The sequence below is a fragment of the Nanorana parkeri genome, unplaced genomic scaffold, assembly GCF_000935625.1.
Source record: "Nanorana parkeri isolate BGI_ZX_2015 unplaced genomic scaffold, ASM93562v1 scaffold1326, whole genome shotgun sequence".
NCBI classification, from domain to species: domain Eukaryota; kingdom Metazoa; phylum Chordata; class Amphibia; order Anura; family Dicroglossidae; genus Nanorana; species Nanorana parkeri.
Window position 1 is genome coordinate 448,728 of NW_017307594.1, and position 18,026 is coordinate 466,753.

Genomic DNA, 18,026 nt, shown 5'->3' on the forward strand with positions numbered 1-18,026 from the left:
CAGACAGTGAGTGAGGATCTGTCCTCAGACTGTGCACCTGACTCTGACCAATCCCTGAGCAGGATGACTCAGAGGTACGGCTGAAGGCAGGTGATAAAAGGTTAGTGGACACTTTCCAGAACTCTCTCCCCCCTGGTAGGAGGTCTGTGTGATACGGATGCCTGGCATGGGCCTCGGCATGTGGTAGATGCTAGGGGCCTAGAGGCCTAAGATACTATAGATTCCTGGCTTTGGCTTGTGTCTATTTACCCGACGTGACCCCGCCTTTTATATTTTACCAAGAAATTGGGTAATAATGTTTTATAACGTAACAGAGGAAAAAGTTTTTTTGTTTCAAAATTTTTGGTCCTTTTTTCATTATATAGTAAAAAATAAACACCCCCCTCCCAGTGGCGATTAAATACCACCAAAAGAAAGCTCTATCTGTCCCCAAAAAATGGTATAAAATTCATTTCAGTACAGCGCTGCATGATGGAATAAATGTCAGTCAAAGTACCGCAGCGCTGAATACTGGAAAATGGCCTGGCCAGGAAGGGGGTGTAACACCCCGGTCAGCAAGTGGTTAAGGAAATGGGAGCATTTGTAATAGATGGGAACCTCTGGTATTCGAAAATAGGGAATCCCTATGTTTTGTTTTTCATGTACAGGTGATAGGAAAATAATGTTCATACACACACATAAGGGATGATAATACAATCAAGAACTTTATTGAACTTTGGCGTTAAGGTGATGAAAGAGGAGCCAGTTAAACAACATCAAGTCCAGTTGGTGAGACCCTCAGTGGCTGGAGTGTCAGCTCGGGTACGTGTCAGCTCGGGTACGTCAGTGACAAGACACGAGTCTTCCGATGGTGAGACCCTCAGTGGCTGGAGTGTCAGCTCGGGTACGTCAGTGACAAGACACGAGTCTTCCCATGGTGAGACCCTCAGTGGCTGGAGTGTTGGGCACGTCAGTGACAAGACACGAGTCTTCCGATGGTGAGACCCTCAGTGGCTGGAGTGTCAGCTTGGGTACATCGGTGACAAGACACAAGTCTTCCCATGGTGAGACCCTCAGTGGCTGGAGTGTCAGCTCGGGTACGTTGATGACAAGACACGAGTCTTCCCATGGTGAGACCCTCAGAGGCTGGAGCGTTGGGTACGTTGATGACAAGACACAAGTCTTCCCATGGTGAGACCCTCAGTGGCTGGAGTGTCAGCTCGGGTACGTTGATGACAAGACACGAGTCTTCCCATGGCGAGACCCTCAGTGGCTGGAGTGTCAGCTTGGGTACGTCGGTGACCAGACACGCGAGTCTTCTCATGGTAGATAAGATATAAAAGACAAAACATTTCCTGAGCTCCTAACAGGAAGACGGCTTCTTCCCCGTGTGTACACTGTGATGCCTGATCAGAGACCTTTTACAGGAAAAGCGGCTCCCGCACTCCGTACATGAATATGGCTTCTCTCCGGTGTGAGTCCTCTGGTGCAAGCTGAGTTTCTGTTTGCTGGAGAAGCACCTCCCACATTCGGAGCAGGTAAAAGGCTTTTCCCCCGTGTGACATCTCTGGTGCCTGATAACACTGTCTTTGAGGGGGAAACATTTCCCGCATTCGGGGCACGAAAACGGCTTTTCCCGCGTGTGCACGGGTTGGTGTCGCATCAGGGCCCGCTTCCTGGGAAACGATTTCCCGCATTCGGAACAAATGAACGGCTTCAATCCCGTGTGAGTTCTCTGGTGCATTACGGCGGTGGATTTCTGTCTGAAGCTTTTCCCGCATTCGGGGCAAGAAAACGGCTTCTCTCCGGTGTGTATTCTCTCATGTTTGATAAGACTGGACACCAGGGAGAAGCACTTCCCGCATTCCGAACATGTGTACGGCTTCTCCCCCGTGTGAACCCTTTTGTGTCTGATGAGAGAACCTTTCGAAGTAAAACTTTTGCCGCATTCAGGGCACGAGTATGGTTTCATTCCGCTCTGATCTTCAGTAGGAACTTCTCCAGAGGAAGGGGAACCAGGAATGGCTTCTCCCTCTCTATGAGCCGTTTGCTGGGTGGCAGGTTCAGGAAAACCCTTTCTATGTGTTGAGGGACCAGATGTCAGATCTGAACCTCGAGGTGTTGGATGGGAATTTGGCGCGGTGGGTTTTTTGTCTTTAGAATTTGATGCGATTCCTGTATTTTCTGTTTTAGCACGTGTCGTGTTATCTGCTCGGTATCGTCCATCTGTGTGACGAGAATGGAAAAGGTTTAACTACTATGCAATTCAAAACAACAGGACCTTGGACATCAGAAGGTGTAGATGTCATGAACTATAACCAAGAACAAGGATTCACAATCTTACACTATTATGATCTCGGTACAATGTCTACAAAATGTTATTAATTTATGAATTGTTCATGTATTTAGCTTTGGTTCCTCACCTGTGTTAATCTCTATAGGAACTTCCTCCTCTTTAATCCTCACATGTCCTTCCTCCTCGGCTTCTGAGATGTCTGTGAAGAAAGATGAGAGTGAAGCCCCCTGTACTGAGATGTATGAGAGACCCCAGAGAGTGTGTGTGGGGGGGGACTGGTCACGTCTCTTGGTTGGTAACACACAATGACATGATGTGAGGAGGAGAGCCGGAGTCTAATAGAAGCTGATGGCTCCTGACTCCCCCCACTAGACATATTCCGTCCCCCCATTACTGTCTACTGACAGAGGAGGGGGGAGAAGAAGAGATTGTTGTAGTGACTGAACAAGGAGAATCTGGGACTCTTCTCTGGATTTAGTGTTTATTACTCACCTGAACTGATTTCCTCATCCTTACAAGGCTCATCATTCCCCATATCTGTCTCTTCTTCTTCTTCCTCCTCTTTCACTTCAACTTTAACAACAATCAGGCCATCTGTAGGAAACACACACACTGACTGAATACATTGTTTCTATGTCTTTATATCAGAGGATGTGTGTATCTAGGGGGATCCTCAATACTCAAGACATGAAAGTCTCCTCTTACCCGGTGATGTGAGGGGCGGCCGGTTCTCCGTCATGACGTCCTTGTAGAGATCCCGGTGTCCTTCTATATATTCCCACTTGTCTCTCAGTCTTTGTATGCGAAATATAGAGTGCTTTATAAACCTCACACTGAAAAAAAACAAAGCTGATCTTTATTATAAACCTTACAAGCTGGTGTACATGGGGCTGAGTGTCACACATGCCTTGGTCTCGCAGGTAACAGTGTACATGGGGCTGAGTGTCACACATGCCTTGGTCTCGCAGGTAACAGTGTACATTGGGCTGAGTGTCACACATTCCTTGGTCTCGCAAGTAACAGTGTACATGAGGCTCAAAGTCTCACATGCCTTGGTCTCGCAGGTAACAGTGTACATGGGGCTGAGTGTCTCACATGCCTCGGCCTTGCAGGTAACAGTGTACATGGGGCTGAGTGTCTCACATGCCTCGGCCTTGCAGGTAACAGTGTACATGGGGCTGAGTGTTACACATGCCTTGGTCTCGCAGGTAACAGTGTACATGGGGCTGAGTGTCTCACATGCCTTGGTCTCGCAGGTAACAGTGTACATGGGGCTCAGTGTCACACATGCCTTGGTCTCGCAGGTAACAGTGTACATGGGGCTGAGTGTCTCACATGCCTTGGTCTCGCAGGTAACAGTGTACATGGGGCTCAGTGTCACACATGCCTTGGTCTCGCAGGTAACAGTGTACATGGGGCTGAGTGTCTCACATGCCTTGGTCTCGCAAGTAACAGTGTACATGGGGCTCAGTGTCACACATGCCTTGGTCTCGCAGGTAACAGTGTACATGGGGCTGAGTGTCTCACATGCCTTGGTCTCACAGGTAACAGTGTACATGGGGCTCAGTGTCACACATGCCTCGGCCTTGCAGGTAACAGTGTACATGGGGCCGAGTGTCACACATGCCTTGGTCTCGCAGGTAACAGTGTACATGGGGCTGAGTGTCTCACATGCCTCGGCCTTGCAGGTAACAGTTCCATGAGCAGAACAATACAAAAGCAGTTCCCAGACAGATGAAGACTCAGGCTTCCTCTGGTTCCTTATACATGTCCCATAGTTGAGGACTTTGTATAGCGTTAGGCACCACACTTTCCGAGGGGTGCCCCGATGCGGCAGTGTGGCTTCAACGTATATTTGCCAATATATGCAACACAAACGTAACCTGAGAAGTTAAACCGCGTACTTGGGGTTCTTGCTCGCTAGCGTAGTGTGCTGGGGATCCCTTGTGTATTGCTCTGTATATTGCCCTACCCACGTGCACCTTTTCCATTTCTTGCTAGTTCCATGCAGAAGCCTCAAGAACACCACCGCTGAAAATTAAAATTGTGTATAGCTGAAAGTAGAGGAGCTGAAACACATTATAACCAGACAGATGATGAGGTCCAAGAGCCTCTCCTCAAACTATCTCCTTCACCCCTCCTCTCCACCCTCACACTTCCCCTCTCCCGAATATTGTACCTCTCACCTCAACTGCGTTCTCTGAACACACACAAAGTCCAAACCTCCAGAACAATGGAGTACGGGCCTTCATATAAATCTCACCTCCCTCTCCCTCCAACTTCTCCTTACCTCTGGAGATATCTCCCCTAAGCTTGGCCCTCAACCATCTAACCATCCCCCTCCATACCCGGCACCCTCCTTCCTCTGACTGCAGCTGTTGCCCTCACGCTCTAATTTCGACTCCCCAGTTACCATGGACCCGTCCCCACTTCTCATGTGTCCTTTGGAATGGCTGATCGGTCTGTAACAAGCTTACCAATATCCCGACTTCATCCCCCTGACTTTTTCACCCCAAGCTCCCCCGAATTCTTAATTCTTCTCTGCCAATCCCTCCACTGGTTTCCATCCCCCACCTCTCTCCGCCAATCCCTCCACTGGTTTTCATCCCCTACCTCTCTTTGCCAATCCATCCACTGGTTTTCATCCCCCATCTCTCTCCGCCAATCCCTCCACTGGTTTTCATCCCCCATCTCTCTCCGCCAATCCCTCCACTGGTTTCCACGCCCCATCTCTCTCCGCCAATCCCTACACTGGTTTTCATCCCCTACCTCTCTTTGCCAATCCATCCACTGGTTTTCATCCCCCATCTCTCTCCGCCAATCCCTCCACTGGTTTTCATCCCCCATCTCTCTCCGCCAATCCCTCCACTGGTTTCCACGCCCCATCTCTCTCCGCCAATCCCTACACTGGTTTTCATCCCCTACCTCTCTTTGCCAATCCATCCACTGGTTTTCATCCCCCATCTCTCTCCGCCAATCCCTCCACTGGTTTTCATCCCCCATCTCTCTCCGCCAATCCCTCCACTGGTTTCCATCCCCCGCCTCTCTCTGCCAATCCCTGCACTGGTTTCCATCCCCCGCCTCTCTCTGCCAATCCCTGCACTGGTTTCCATCCCCCGCCTCTCTCTGCCAATCCCTGCACTGGTTTCCATCCCCCGCCTCTCTCTGCCAATCCCTGCACTGGTTTCCATCCCTTGCCAATCCCTCCACTGGTTTCCATCCCCCCCCATCCCTCCACTGGTTTCCATCCCCCACCTCTCTCCGCCAATCCCTCCACTGGTTTCCATCCCTTGCCAATCCCTCCACTGGTTTCCATCTGCCACCTCTCTCTCTGCTAATCCCTCCACTGGTTTCCATCCCCCGCCTCTCTCTGCCAATCCCTCCACTGGTTTCCATGCCTCGCCTCTCTCTCTCTGCCATTCCCTCCACTGGCTTCCATCCCCTGCCTCTCTCTGCCAATCCCTCTACTGGCTTCCAATTAACAACATACAAAGCCAACCACAACTCTTCCCCGCGCTACATCAGCGATCTCATCTCAAAATCTCACCCAAATTGTCCTCTCCCTTCTTCTGAAGACCTCCTGCTCTCCAGCTCCCTTGTCACCTCATCCCATGCTTTCCTTCAGGACTTCTCCACAGTCTCTCCCATGCTATGGAACTTCCTACCACAACCTGTCTGACCCTTTCCTACTCGGTCCACCTTCAGGCGATCCTTGAAATCTCAGCTCTTCAGGGAAGTCTACTCCATCTCTACCTAAAAAATTGAACGTCTGCTCCTTCAATCGGCTCATCCCTCACCGTTATGATCTTCTGTATCACCTGCCCTCCCGTTATATTATAAATTCTCATGAGCAGGGCCCTCCTAACCCTTCTGTATTGAATTGTATATACGACACAGGGGGCCAGACTGTGAAATGTACAACATGTATAATAGGCAGGAGGCAGAACAATGCCAAACAATGCAAACAGAGCGCAGGAGACCGGGGTCTGTAATATTCTGCTGGTCAGTGGGAGGGAAAATCCCCCCAAGTTGGTGTCAGGGTGAGGAAGTGTTAGCTGAATTGAAGGACATAGACATCAGTCCCCCTATAATGGAAGATAACCCCCACAGAAGAGCACCCAGGTGTTAGTGTATGTAGACGGTTCCACTTCCTGTCCACAGCACAGCTCCAAAATTAAACAGGTACTCAGCCCCGCCCCCTATGGTGCCACTGCCCCGCCCTCATCGCAAACAAGTAAAGGAACAACATTTCGGCCCTGACGGGAGGCAGATGCGACTCTGATGACTCACGGCACACACAGAGCATTCCTATCGGCTGAAGGAATGCATGTGTCTGTGCCAAGCTGCATATATCCCAGTCCACACAGAATGCTGGGACCCCCTTATCTCATAATAAGATATTATTACCTCCGTCTCACCGGGAACACATTGTGCAGCCTCACACCTCTGCACGAATATTCTTCCTCTCCTAACACTTCTTCCGGGCTTCAACAAAATGGCCGCCGTCTTTCCTTCACTTGGGAAACGTCTTCCTGTCACATGATGTAGAAGCGCCCTCTAGTGGCGGTGTTCGCCTCTACATTGGTATAAGAGCCTGAAGGCTTCCAAACGGCTGGGCGTTACTATGGCAACCACGAGGTTGCCGTGAAACGCACATAACGGAAGTAAAAGGAGAGTTTCCGGTGCGGGGGGGAGCACAGTGATGATAGAGAGGAGACAGGCTGGTGATTGATAATATCCAGCCTGAGCTAAAATAATAAATATTATAGTAAATAGGGTTGCCACCTGTCCAGGATTCACCCGGACAGTTCGGGTTTTGAATGCTGTGTCCGGGTTTCATGGAAGCAGAAACTCGGACACAAGATGTCAGACAGACAGGGGCAACCAAAATTAAGATAGGGGCTACTGGCTCCCCACTGAAAATAGTCTCAACTGTGATATTTACATATGAATGGGTGGCACTATTTACTTATGAATAAGCCATGACTCATTCTCCCCGAAAAATATTTGCGCGTCGCTAGAGTGTTCGGGTTTCGCTTGAAGAAAAGGTGGCAACCCTAATAGTAAATGATAATTTGTATTCTCTGTAGTGCTGCCCAGAGTACCCAGTCAGATTGTATGTGTCATTGGCCTAGAACAGATCAGGAAATGTCTGGTTGTCATGGGCAACACTCCAAAACTCATCTTTATACCCACATGTCTTTTATATTATGGCATAATAATCATTAACATTAGGAGATGAATTGAGCAGAAGTGTATCTAAAAGGCAAGGTAACATGAACCCACCCTGAAAGAAGTATAGAGTCCGCCATTGCTGACCACTAGGAATGCAAGCGGCCTGGCTGTCATCATCATCTAGAGTAGGAGGAGCTAAACTTTGACCCTCCAGGTGTAGTAAAACCACAAATCCCATTCTGCCTCTGGCAGTCAATGCTTGCGGCTGTCTTGCAATGCCTTATGGGATTTGTAGTTTAATCACTGGACCGCAGGAGGGTAGAAGTTCGGCATCCACCTGATCTCGAGGCTTCAATTCATTGACTTTGATAATAAGTTCTGATTTTATAATGGGACTTAAGCTGCTGAGCACTTTCCATAATGTACAAGTATGCACGGGGAAGACTCACAGTGGGTTCCGCCAGTAGATCGGCGAGGTCCACCAGATACTGGAAGGAGCCTTCGTAGGCCAGCTCCTGACAAAGGCTTTTTAACCTTCAAGCAGAAGCCGTTCCTAATCCGGTGCGAGCGAATGCAGATTTAGGGGAACGTTCACACCAGATGCAGTGCGTTCCGGCCCGATTCTGGTCAGAACGCACTGCATCGCATTGCGGACGGCTCACTATTTTGTGGGGCAGGAGGGGGGCGTGGTGGGCCCTTGAAGTGAATGGCATCATAGCCACGCCCTCCGGCTGCAATGCGATGGATCGCAAGGCACATTGTGCCTGCGTTCCGGTCCGGTGCGATAAAAATAGCGCTCGGTGGATGTTCCTGAATGGTGTAGAGAGTAGATTTGATCTTTATGAAGTCAGTAGCATTGTCTGCCGCCTGTGAGTCCAGCTGAATGTAACAGCACAACGTTTTCCCAGCACGCTCACCAGCCAGCATGTAAAAAAACACTTGTCTACCGCTAAGGTCAAAAACAGAGGTTTAGATACACGTCTTCTGCAGAAAATGTGAAAGCCGCACAGCCGCGTCAAGGCACCTCTATATAGTGCGGTCCTAACTCTGAACTATCAGTCACAAGATTAAATTGGGTGCAGGTTTGTCAGGAGGAGGCCCAACCTCCCTTAAAGGCACAGGTACGCACAAGGGACCCCACACATCACAACGCCAGCTGAGACACCCCCCCTACCCCCCCCAATGCGCCACTGCACCAAATCAGTCAAGCAAAACAAATGGCAAACGCACCCATCAATTCGTCAAGGTGTAGTGACGCATGGGGGGTGATTGGTCTGATTGAGCTGATTGGTCGCCTTGGACAACTGCTCAAGATTCTGTTGGCTCCAATTTGAAAAAAGTCCCTCTACGTGTTTCCTTTCTCACACTAAACAGCTTACCCTCCTTAACCCCTTCATGACCGGTGACGTAGTGTACGTCGCTGGCATCGGGGCCGTTTAAAAAGACTCCGCCGGGACTCTGTTTAAACTTGTAAAGCCGACTGTCAGCTTTACAGTAGAAACGATTGTGGCGGCTCAGCTGCCACCACATCGCTTCTACGGGCCCCTGCCGGACACCCCCGCTGTGTTTCCCGGGCTCCGTGGCCCGTTTTACAGGCCTGGGACTGGCTTCTCTGGCGTCGGAGGAAAGCTGGGGAGGAGATTGGTGAAACTCCGTTCACCGATCTCCCGCCATACCATGGGACCGGGGGCTATGCAGATGACATCACTTCCGGTCCCATAGCGTTCACTGCTGGGCTCCTGAAGCCAACCAATAAGCTATTGAAGTGCGATCTGCACTTCAATAGCTTATTTAGAGTGTAAAGGTGACACGAGAGAGTGGAAAACCCAATGGAGTTTGTGATGGGGAAGGAGTATGTGGTAGGCTAGGGGAGCGGTATCCATATGTAGATGTGGTACGGGGCAGCCAGTTGTGGGAGTGGGATGGAAGCCGCATGGTTAGTTGGGTGGAAGTAGGAAGGGTATGTGGGCATGGGTAGTGTTGGACAAGGATATGTGTGAGCATATTGGATGGGAGGTTGGCGAGAGGGGGTGTAGTTTGAACAGGATCCACCCTCGGCAATGAAGGAGATGAGCCTCATGAGCCCAGTTCTTAATTCATACGGCCGTTCTTCTGGCACCATTTTCATATTGTCCTCCAGGCTCAGGAGGACAGCTTGGGTGCCAAGTGGGCCATGAGCAAAGACACAAGGTCGCTCTATGATGCTCTGACGCACCCCTCCTTTTCTTGCCCTGCAAACTGACCAACGGCGAAGAGGGTGTTGTGATGGTGCTGTTGGGGTTCTGGCCTCCGCAGGGGCTGGTTGGGGAACACTAGTGGAGGTGCTTGGGCTGGCCTCCTGCTCTTGGGAAGCTAGTGCCACCTTATTTTGCTGGCCTGCAGCATCCTCCCAGCTACTTTCGATGCTGTAAATAAGAAAGCAGATATCAAACAATGTGTCCTTCACACTTGCAAACAGGGCAGACCTGCACATTGCAAAAGGCATGAACCACCGAATAACAGTCATGTGCACATACAGTAAGTGGCGGCCCTGGAGCATTAGACCTTGCTTACACAGAGGGGTTAGACAAAGAGTCATTATAAAGCCTCTTGGCAAGGGTAGAAAGGGTACCCAAAGGCTGTTTGGCAAGTACAGGGAAGGAGGGGGGGGGCTAAAGAGGTCTGTTGTGTCCCCTACCAGCAGCGGAAAAAAATGCTTTGTAAAGACATAGAATGTAAGTATAGTGACACCTAGACAGAGTGAGCACCGGAGCCGAGGAGAAGAGGTATTAGAGGGTACAGAACTGAAGGAAAATGTCCTTCATCAAATGACTAGTGGCCTGATTAGGAGGGACACAAGATTTTTAGTGGGGGGAGCGATTCCATCCATGCCCAGCCATCTTTCAGTAGCAGAGAGCCCCCAGAAAAGCTAATGACCAACAAGTAAAGAATGCTAATAGAGGTCCTTACTTAGGAGGAGGAGTGGAGGCTGGTGAAGAGCAACCTAGGCATCTGAAGACCCCAGTACACCAAGAAGGCTTCAAACAACAGTGTACCATAATGAGCCCTCAAGACGCGGAGGGTCTGGTGAGACGCCCATGGATGTATTATGAAAAGCTGTGTGTGTAGTATTTGTTGCAGTGAACAGCTGAGTTCCCAGTCAAGGCATCTTGGTATTAGCCCTGCCACCTACGCCACCCCTCCCCCCATGTCAAATGTCCAGAGAAAGCAACTCTCCCCTTTGTCTCACAAGAAGGAAACTGGAGTATGTGTAAGAGTTGGGAACCTCTAGTATTCACACATGTAGAACCAGTGAGTGTGGTGATGTCCTGCTGGTGATAGAGGGATATAACACATAGAGGATAACAATACAATAAGGATCTTTATTGGACTATGGTATGTTAGTGATGAAGGAGCCAGTTCAGCATCTAGTCCAAGTGTCCAGTTGGTGGAACCCTCAGTCTCTAGTTTCAGCTCAGGCAAGAAGACAAGACACGCGGGTCTTCTCATGATAGATAAGATATAAAGACAAAATATTTCCTGAGCCCCTAACAGGAAGACGGCTTCTCTCCCGCTTGTACACATCGATGTCTGAGCAAGGATCTCTTCCAGGAAAAAGAGCTCCCACATTCCGAACACGCATATGGCTTCACTCCGGTGTGAGTTCTCTGGTGTGCGGCACGATTTTGAGTGGTGGAAAAACATCTCCCACATTCAGAGCAGGCGAATGGCTTTTCCCCCGTGTGACACCTCTGGTGAATAGTAAGGCTCATTTTGTGCGGAAAGCATTTCCCGCACTCGGGGCATGAAAACGGCTTTTCCCCCGTGTGCACGGGTTGATGTTTGATCAGGGCCCGCTTCGTGGCAAAACATTTTCCGCATTCGGAACACGAAAACGGCTTCACGCCGGTGTGAGTCCTCTGGTGCATCACCGCCGCCGATTTCTGTCGAAAGCATTTCCCACACTCGGGGCATGAAAACGGCTTCTCTCCGGAGTGCGTTCTCTGGTGTTTGACGAGAAAGGTCCTTAGGCAAAATCCCTTCCCACATTCCGAACACGTATACGGTTTTTCTCCCGTGTCCATTCGCTGGTGCCTGATAAGAGACGCTTTAGTGTTAAAACTTTTCCCGCATTCGGAACATGAAAATGGTTTTATTCCGCTGTGAGATCTCCGATGTTTGGCAGGAACTTCTCCGGGGGAAGGGGAACAGGAGAACTTTTTTCCTGCTCTTTGATGGGAGAGATCAGAAGAAGAGGAACCAGATGACAGATCTGCACAGTGAGGTGGGGGATGGGATTGGGGGCCAATGGGGGTCTCTTCTGAAAAGTCTGAAGTGATGTCCCCATCTTCTGCTTTACCGTGTGCCTCCACAATGGGGCCCTCATGCCTCGTGGTACACTCTCCGCACTGTCCGTCTGCATGACATAAGCGGAAACACCATTACAAGTGCAATCAAGAAGCAGAGATGCACCGAAATGCAAATTTCAAAACCGAAACGAAACCGAAATTAAAAAAAATTGTCAGGCCGAAACCGAAAATGTTTTTTAGTTTAAGTTTTTCTAATTTTTTAATCTATTTCATTTTTAATAAACTTTTTAATTTTTTGATAATTTATTCATTTTATATTAAATATATTTTTTTTTTACTTTTAGGGGCTTTGGGAAATATTAGAGGTCTAAACAGACCGCGGGTATTTCCCTTTTAAAATAGAAAAGAGATTGAGAACACAGAGTCCTCAATCTCTTTTTCTGTATCCCCTGTTATCCATGAACAGGAATCCTCTATACTGAGTGTTCCTGTTCATTCATAACATGAGGACAGAGTGTGCTTACTATAACTACAACTATGAATGAACAGGAAGTGATGTAGAGCACTTCCCATTCATTCATAATTGGGGATATAGTAACCATACCATGTCCTCAATTATGTACAAATACTCAGCGATCCCTGATCACCGAGTGTTTGCACTCACTCTCCTCTCTGACACGTTGTCACAGTGGGCTGGGCGGTGCAGGAGGAGAGCTCAGCCTCCTGTGACAGCGCGGGCTGTCTCCGCCCACACACCGCTCTGTGACAGGAAGCTGAACAGTGCAGGGAGGAGACACCGGCCTCACCGCCTGTTACAGTTTCTCTCCTCACCGCTGTGACACAGAGCAGCACCCAGCGGGGAGGAGACAAAGAACGGATGCTCCGCTGTATCGGCCAGAAAATGGCACTTTGGGCATAATGCCAAAAGTGCAATTTTCGCCCGATATATTCCGGCGGCTGATATATCGCTGCATTCCTACTCAGAGGCCTTTATATCATCGACTATAGCAAGGACAAAGATGACCATTTGACATGTGAACTCCGATCTCGATGATCCCCGCTAGAGAATGTCCAAAAATCTGTGTGTGATGAAATACTCGGATTGGATGCCATTAATTTATGGATTGTTTCTTTATTTAGAGTTAACTACTCACCTGTGCTGATCTCTATAGGAACTTCCTCCTCTTTGATCCTCACAAGTCCTTCTTCCTCCTCCTCAGCTTTTAGGTCTCTCTGAGTGTCTCCGGGGTCTGTGAATAGAGAGGAGAGTGAAGCCCCCTGTACTGAGATGTATGAGAGACCCCAGAGAGTGTGTGTGGGGGGGAGACTGGTCACGTCTCTTGGCTGGTAACCCACAATGACATGATGTGAGGAGGAGAGCCGGAGTCTAATAGAAGCTGATGGCTCCTGACTCCCCCCACTAGACACATTCCGTCCCCCCATTACTGTCTACTGACAGAGGAGGGGGGAGAAGAGGAGATTGTTGTAGTGACTGAACAAGGAGAATCTGGTCACGTCTCTTGGCTAGTAACCCACAATGACATGATGTGAGGAGGAGAGCCGGAGTCTAATAGAGGCTGATGGCTCCTGACTCCCCCAACTAGACACATTCCGTCCCCCCATTACTGTCTACTGACAGAGGAGGGGGGAGAAGAGGAGATTGTTGTAGTGACTGAACAAGGAGAATCTGGGACTCTTTTCTGGATTTAGTGTTTATTACTCACCTGTGCTGATCTCTGGAGGGGTTTCCTCCTCTTTAATTCTCACATGTTCTCCTTCCTCCTCCTCAGCTTTGACTTCCCTCTGAGTGGCTCTAGTGTCTGCGAAAAAAGATGAGAGTGAAGCCCCCTGTACTGTAGTGACTGAACAAGGAGAATCTGGGACTGTTTTCTGGATTTAGTGTTTATTACTCACCTGAAGTGATTTCCTCATCCTTACACAGCTCCTCACCCCCCACATAAGTCTCTTCTTCTTCTTCTTCTTTCACTTCAATTTTAACAACAATCAGACCTTCACCCTGTATAAGAAACCACACAGACTATATTATGTAACTAGCTTAAGGTGAGGATGAGTACCAAGTCTAAGATCCATAGTTCCATCTACCTGATCCTCCTGAGGGATCTCCTGATGTTCCTGTGTGGAATCCCCGGAATACAGAGGATGGGCCTGAGGGATCTCCTGATGTTCCTGTGTGGAATCCCGGGAATACAGAGGACGGGTCTGAGGGATCTCCGGATGTTCCTGTGTGGAATCCCGGGAATACAGAGGACGGGTCTGAGGGATCTCCGGATGTTCCTGTGTGGAATCCCGGGAATACAGAGGACGGGTCTGAGGGATCTCCGGATGTTCCTGTGTGGAATCCCGGGAATACAGAGGACGGGTCTGAGGGATCTCCGGATGTTCCTGTGTGGAATCCCGGGAATACAGAGGACGGGTCTGAGGGATCTCCGGATGTTCCTGTGTGGAATCCCGGGAATACAGAGGACGGGGACATCTCTCTGGGGTATTTCTGTTCCTGGATCCATCTGTAGGAAACACACACACTGACTGAATACATTGTTTCTATGTCTTTATATCAGAGGATGTGTGTATCTAGGGGGATCCTCAATACTCAAGAAATGAAAGTCTCCTCTTACCCGGTGATGTGAGGGGCGGCCAGTTCTCCATCATGACGTCCTACAGATCCTTTTAAGTACTCCCACTTAGAAGTCTGTCCGTCTTTGTGTGTGAAATGTGGGGTGGTTTATAAAACTCACACTGTCAAAACAACAACAAAAAATGCCCCCAAGGTAGTTGAATTGAAAGACACAACTAACAGACATCCCCTCCTATACTAGAAGCTACCCCCCCCCTCCCCCTGCACCCAGATGTCAGTGTATGTAGAACGTATCACCCCCCAAGAACCCAGATGTCAGTGTATCAGCTCTGCCAAGCCCTGCTCCGAATCAGCCTGAGCTCTAGCTCCGCCCCTAAGGTACCACTGCCCCGCCCTCATCGTGCAACATTCAAGAATAATGTCTGCTTATTATGAGAGGAGAGCACTTTCCCAGCACTTTCTGTGGATTGGGTTTATGCAGATTTCCACAGGCACGTGTATTTACCTTCCTTTCAGCCGTTGTGAATGCCCTGTGTATTCTATGAGTCACCCTAGCTGCTATTTACACCCTATTAGGGCAGAAATGTGGTTTACCTCCCCCTCACTGAACACACACTCTGCAGCCTAACACCACTCCACGAAGATTCTTCCTTTCTTAACACTGGTTTCGGGCTTCAACAAAATGGCCGCCGTCCTACCTGAGATTCTTTTTCCGGTCACATGACGGTCAGGCGGCCTCTAGTGGTGGCTCTGTCTCAGCACTGTAGCTTCAGGGCCTAAACAAGATTAAGCAAGCGGTTGGCAGTCACTATGGCAACCAATAGGCAGCTAGGCGGCATAAAGCCGGAAGTGAAAGGAGGGCTTCCGGTGCAGGGGGAGCACAGTGATAATAGAGAGGATGGGTTTCAATCAGCCTGAGCTAGTAGTAATTTATCATCATTTTCCTCTGTAGAGCGGGCCAGAGCAGCCAATCAGGTGTCCTACCGTAGTACAGAGCAGTCAAGTAAAACAGGTATCCTAGTACAGAGCAGGAGATGAGAGGGAATGTCTGGTTGCCATTGGCAACTGTTCATGTCATCATCATCTGGAGCTGGTGCAGCTAACCTTTGACCCTCCAGCTGTGGTGAAACTACCAATCCCATTCTGCGGTTCAGAGTCATGCTTGTGGCTGAGTCTTGCAATGCCTTATGGGAGTTGTAGTTTAACCACTGGAGTGCTGAGGTTTGGCTACTCCAATCTACAGGCCTCAAGTCATTGACTTTGATCATTTGGTTCTGGCTTTATAACGGTACTTTAGCTAGCGAGCACCTGCCATAGCGTGCAAGTACGCACAGGGAGGCTTCGCAGAAGAATTCAGGGGCTTCCACCAGTAGATCTGCGAGGTCCTCCTGGTACTGGAGGGAGCCGCCATAAGTCACTTCCTGCCGTAGATTTTATGACCATCCAGCAGTAGATCGGCTTTACCAGGCGCAGGCAAACATCGACTTCAAGTCCTTCTTCTTGTCCAATGGTAGACATTTATAAAACCTGGAGCAGCTGTGCACGGCAACCAATCAGCTTCTCTCTTCAGTTTGCTCAGTTAAGATTTGAAAATGAAAGAGAAGCTGATTGGTTGCCATGCACAGCTGCTCCAGTTTTGATAAATTCCCCCTCACTGTATACATCATACAACAGGCGTGCCTACATGCAATACCAAAACCAACCACAAGATGGCGCCGAAGAGAAATATCTCGATTCACAGCCGCTTCCAGACTGTCTTCCTGTAACCACTTCCTGCCCGGAGCAATTTCTTACATTTGCACACACATGATAACATCAGAATTTGTGGCTAGAAAACAGCTTCAGACCCCAAAACAAGTATATATTTTCTGAAAGCAGAGGCCCTGTAAGAATAAAAAGATGCACGTGGGGAAAGGGGAAGACTGTGCCCATTGACACAGGAAGTGATGTAATGCACATCACTTCCGGGTCCAGTGATCGGAGAGATCAGCGGCTGGAATCCTGCTGAACTCCCTCCGATCAATCAGGGGAGACCTGCCGGCTCACACAGGGGACAGTGGAGCCCTGGAAGCAGACAGCGGCATGAGGGGGGGGGGGACACGGCGCTGCACCTTACAAGCGATCTGGTGCCTGTACAGACTCCGAATTGCTGGTATAGAAACAGCAATCTTCTGCAGCGGCAGCCGTGTTCTTGGTATAACCACTTCCAGCGGATGACGTGTACTCGCTGGAAGTGGTTAATAAACTCCCAACATCTCTCAGCCCTAGGAAAAGGAAACAAGTGCATCTTGGGTGCTCAGGGTCCATCTTAGAAAGAGGAATCCACGGCATGTGCCTGGAGGAAAGAGCCCAAATCCCTCTTAGGCAGCATTGCTGGTATGAACGGACTTGTTTATATTTACGTTTTATATACGGACTGTATGTTTCTATGTTCTGTATCATCAGCATCTCCCCGCCGTGTTTTGTTCATAAAGCGTCAAGATTTCACTCACTCCGGCTTCTTGCAGCATAGGGAGGTTTAGCTGCATGGGGAACTATAAACAGGCCGCAGGGCAATGGGGACCGAACTTTTATGTACCAGCTCCATGGTGGAAGTGGAGTCCGTAACAGGAATGCTGGTGGCTCTTTTTTTAACACAAGGGATACCTACAAATTCCTCAGATACAGGGTAGAAACACTTGCGGATACATAAGGACCTATCAGGGTGTTTCCATTATTGAAGGATGATGTCATCAAACTCTTGATGGCTTGGGACAACCCAAGTGCATTTGTGCCTATGGAAGCTGACCGTTGCCAAGTTGGAAGACTCATCAAGCTTTACCATGTCAATGACAACCTGAGTGAGACCATTGCTTTCCGTTTGCTGGGAAGACTTTCTCAAGCTCCCTCTTCTTCAGGAGAATCCTCTGGAGACAAACCCCCAATGTCACCGGGAGGTTGGGATTAAAGCAGAACTCACGCTCTGAGAGGTTCAGGCGATGGATTAGAAATTCAGTGAGGTCTAAATTAGGGGATGCACCGATACCAATACTAGTATCGGTGCCGAGTACTCCTACTCGCCCAAAAGCTATGATGTCTAGCCCGATACTTCCGGTATCAGGAAGCCGGCAAGCGCGTCATTACCGATACTAGTATCTGTATTGGTGCCGAGTATTTGGGCAACGACTTACTCAAATGCTTTGACACCTAGCCCATACTTGAGCTCTCGGTATCAGAAAGCCAGGCATCCAGCCATTACATGCTGCCCGGCTTGCTGATTGGCCAGGAATCCGACTCCATGCTCCCTCATTACTTGTGACGAGAGCGCATGGAACCGGCTTCCTGGCCAATCAGGAAGCCAGGCGCCGTGTAATGACACGTCGTCTGGCTTTCTGATTGGTCGGAAGCCGGCTTCCCGGGCAATCAGGAAGCCCGGGCCGCATCATTACACAGCGCCCGGCTTCCTGATTAGCCAGAAAGCCAGCTCCATGCTTTCTCGTCACCTAGTGATGAGAAGCATGGGGACGGCTTCCCTGTTAAATCAGGAAGCCGGCTGGCGAGTCTTTACACACCACCTGGCTAACTGAATGGGACTTCCGGTACTCGGTATCGGCGAGTACCGAAGAAAAAATATCGGTACTCGATACGAAAATACCAGTATCCGTGCATCCCTAGTCTAAATCCTGCCCAATATGATTCGTGTTCAGAGCCA

At 49.4% G+C, this 18,026-nt stretch overlaps 1 protein-coding gene across 1 annotated transcript; it reads right to left on the bottom strand.

Moving 5' to 3' along the window:
- Positions 1-1,321: 1,321 nt before the first annotated feature.
- On the bottom strand, positions 1,322-17,159 carry LOC108797725 (gastrula zinc finger protein XlCGF57.1-like). The gene is made up of 7 exons (XM_018569379.1): positions 17,124-17,159; positions 15,628-15,756; positions 13,654-13,756; positions 13,464-13,559; positions 12,894-12,989; positions 11,005-11,846; positions 1,322-1,957 (listed from the first exon to the last, which is right to left on the bottom strand). The coding sequence occupies exons 1-7, from the start codon at positions 17,157-17,159 to the stop codon at positions 1,343-1,345; spliced, it is 1,917 nt and encodes a 638-aa protein (XP_018424881.1). The 3' UTR covers positions 1,322-1,342.
- Positions 17,160-18,026: the final 867 nt, after the last annotated feature.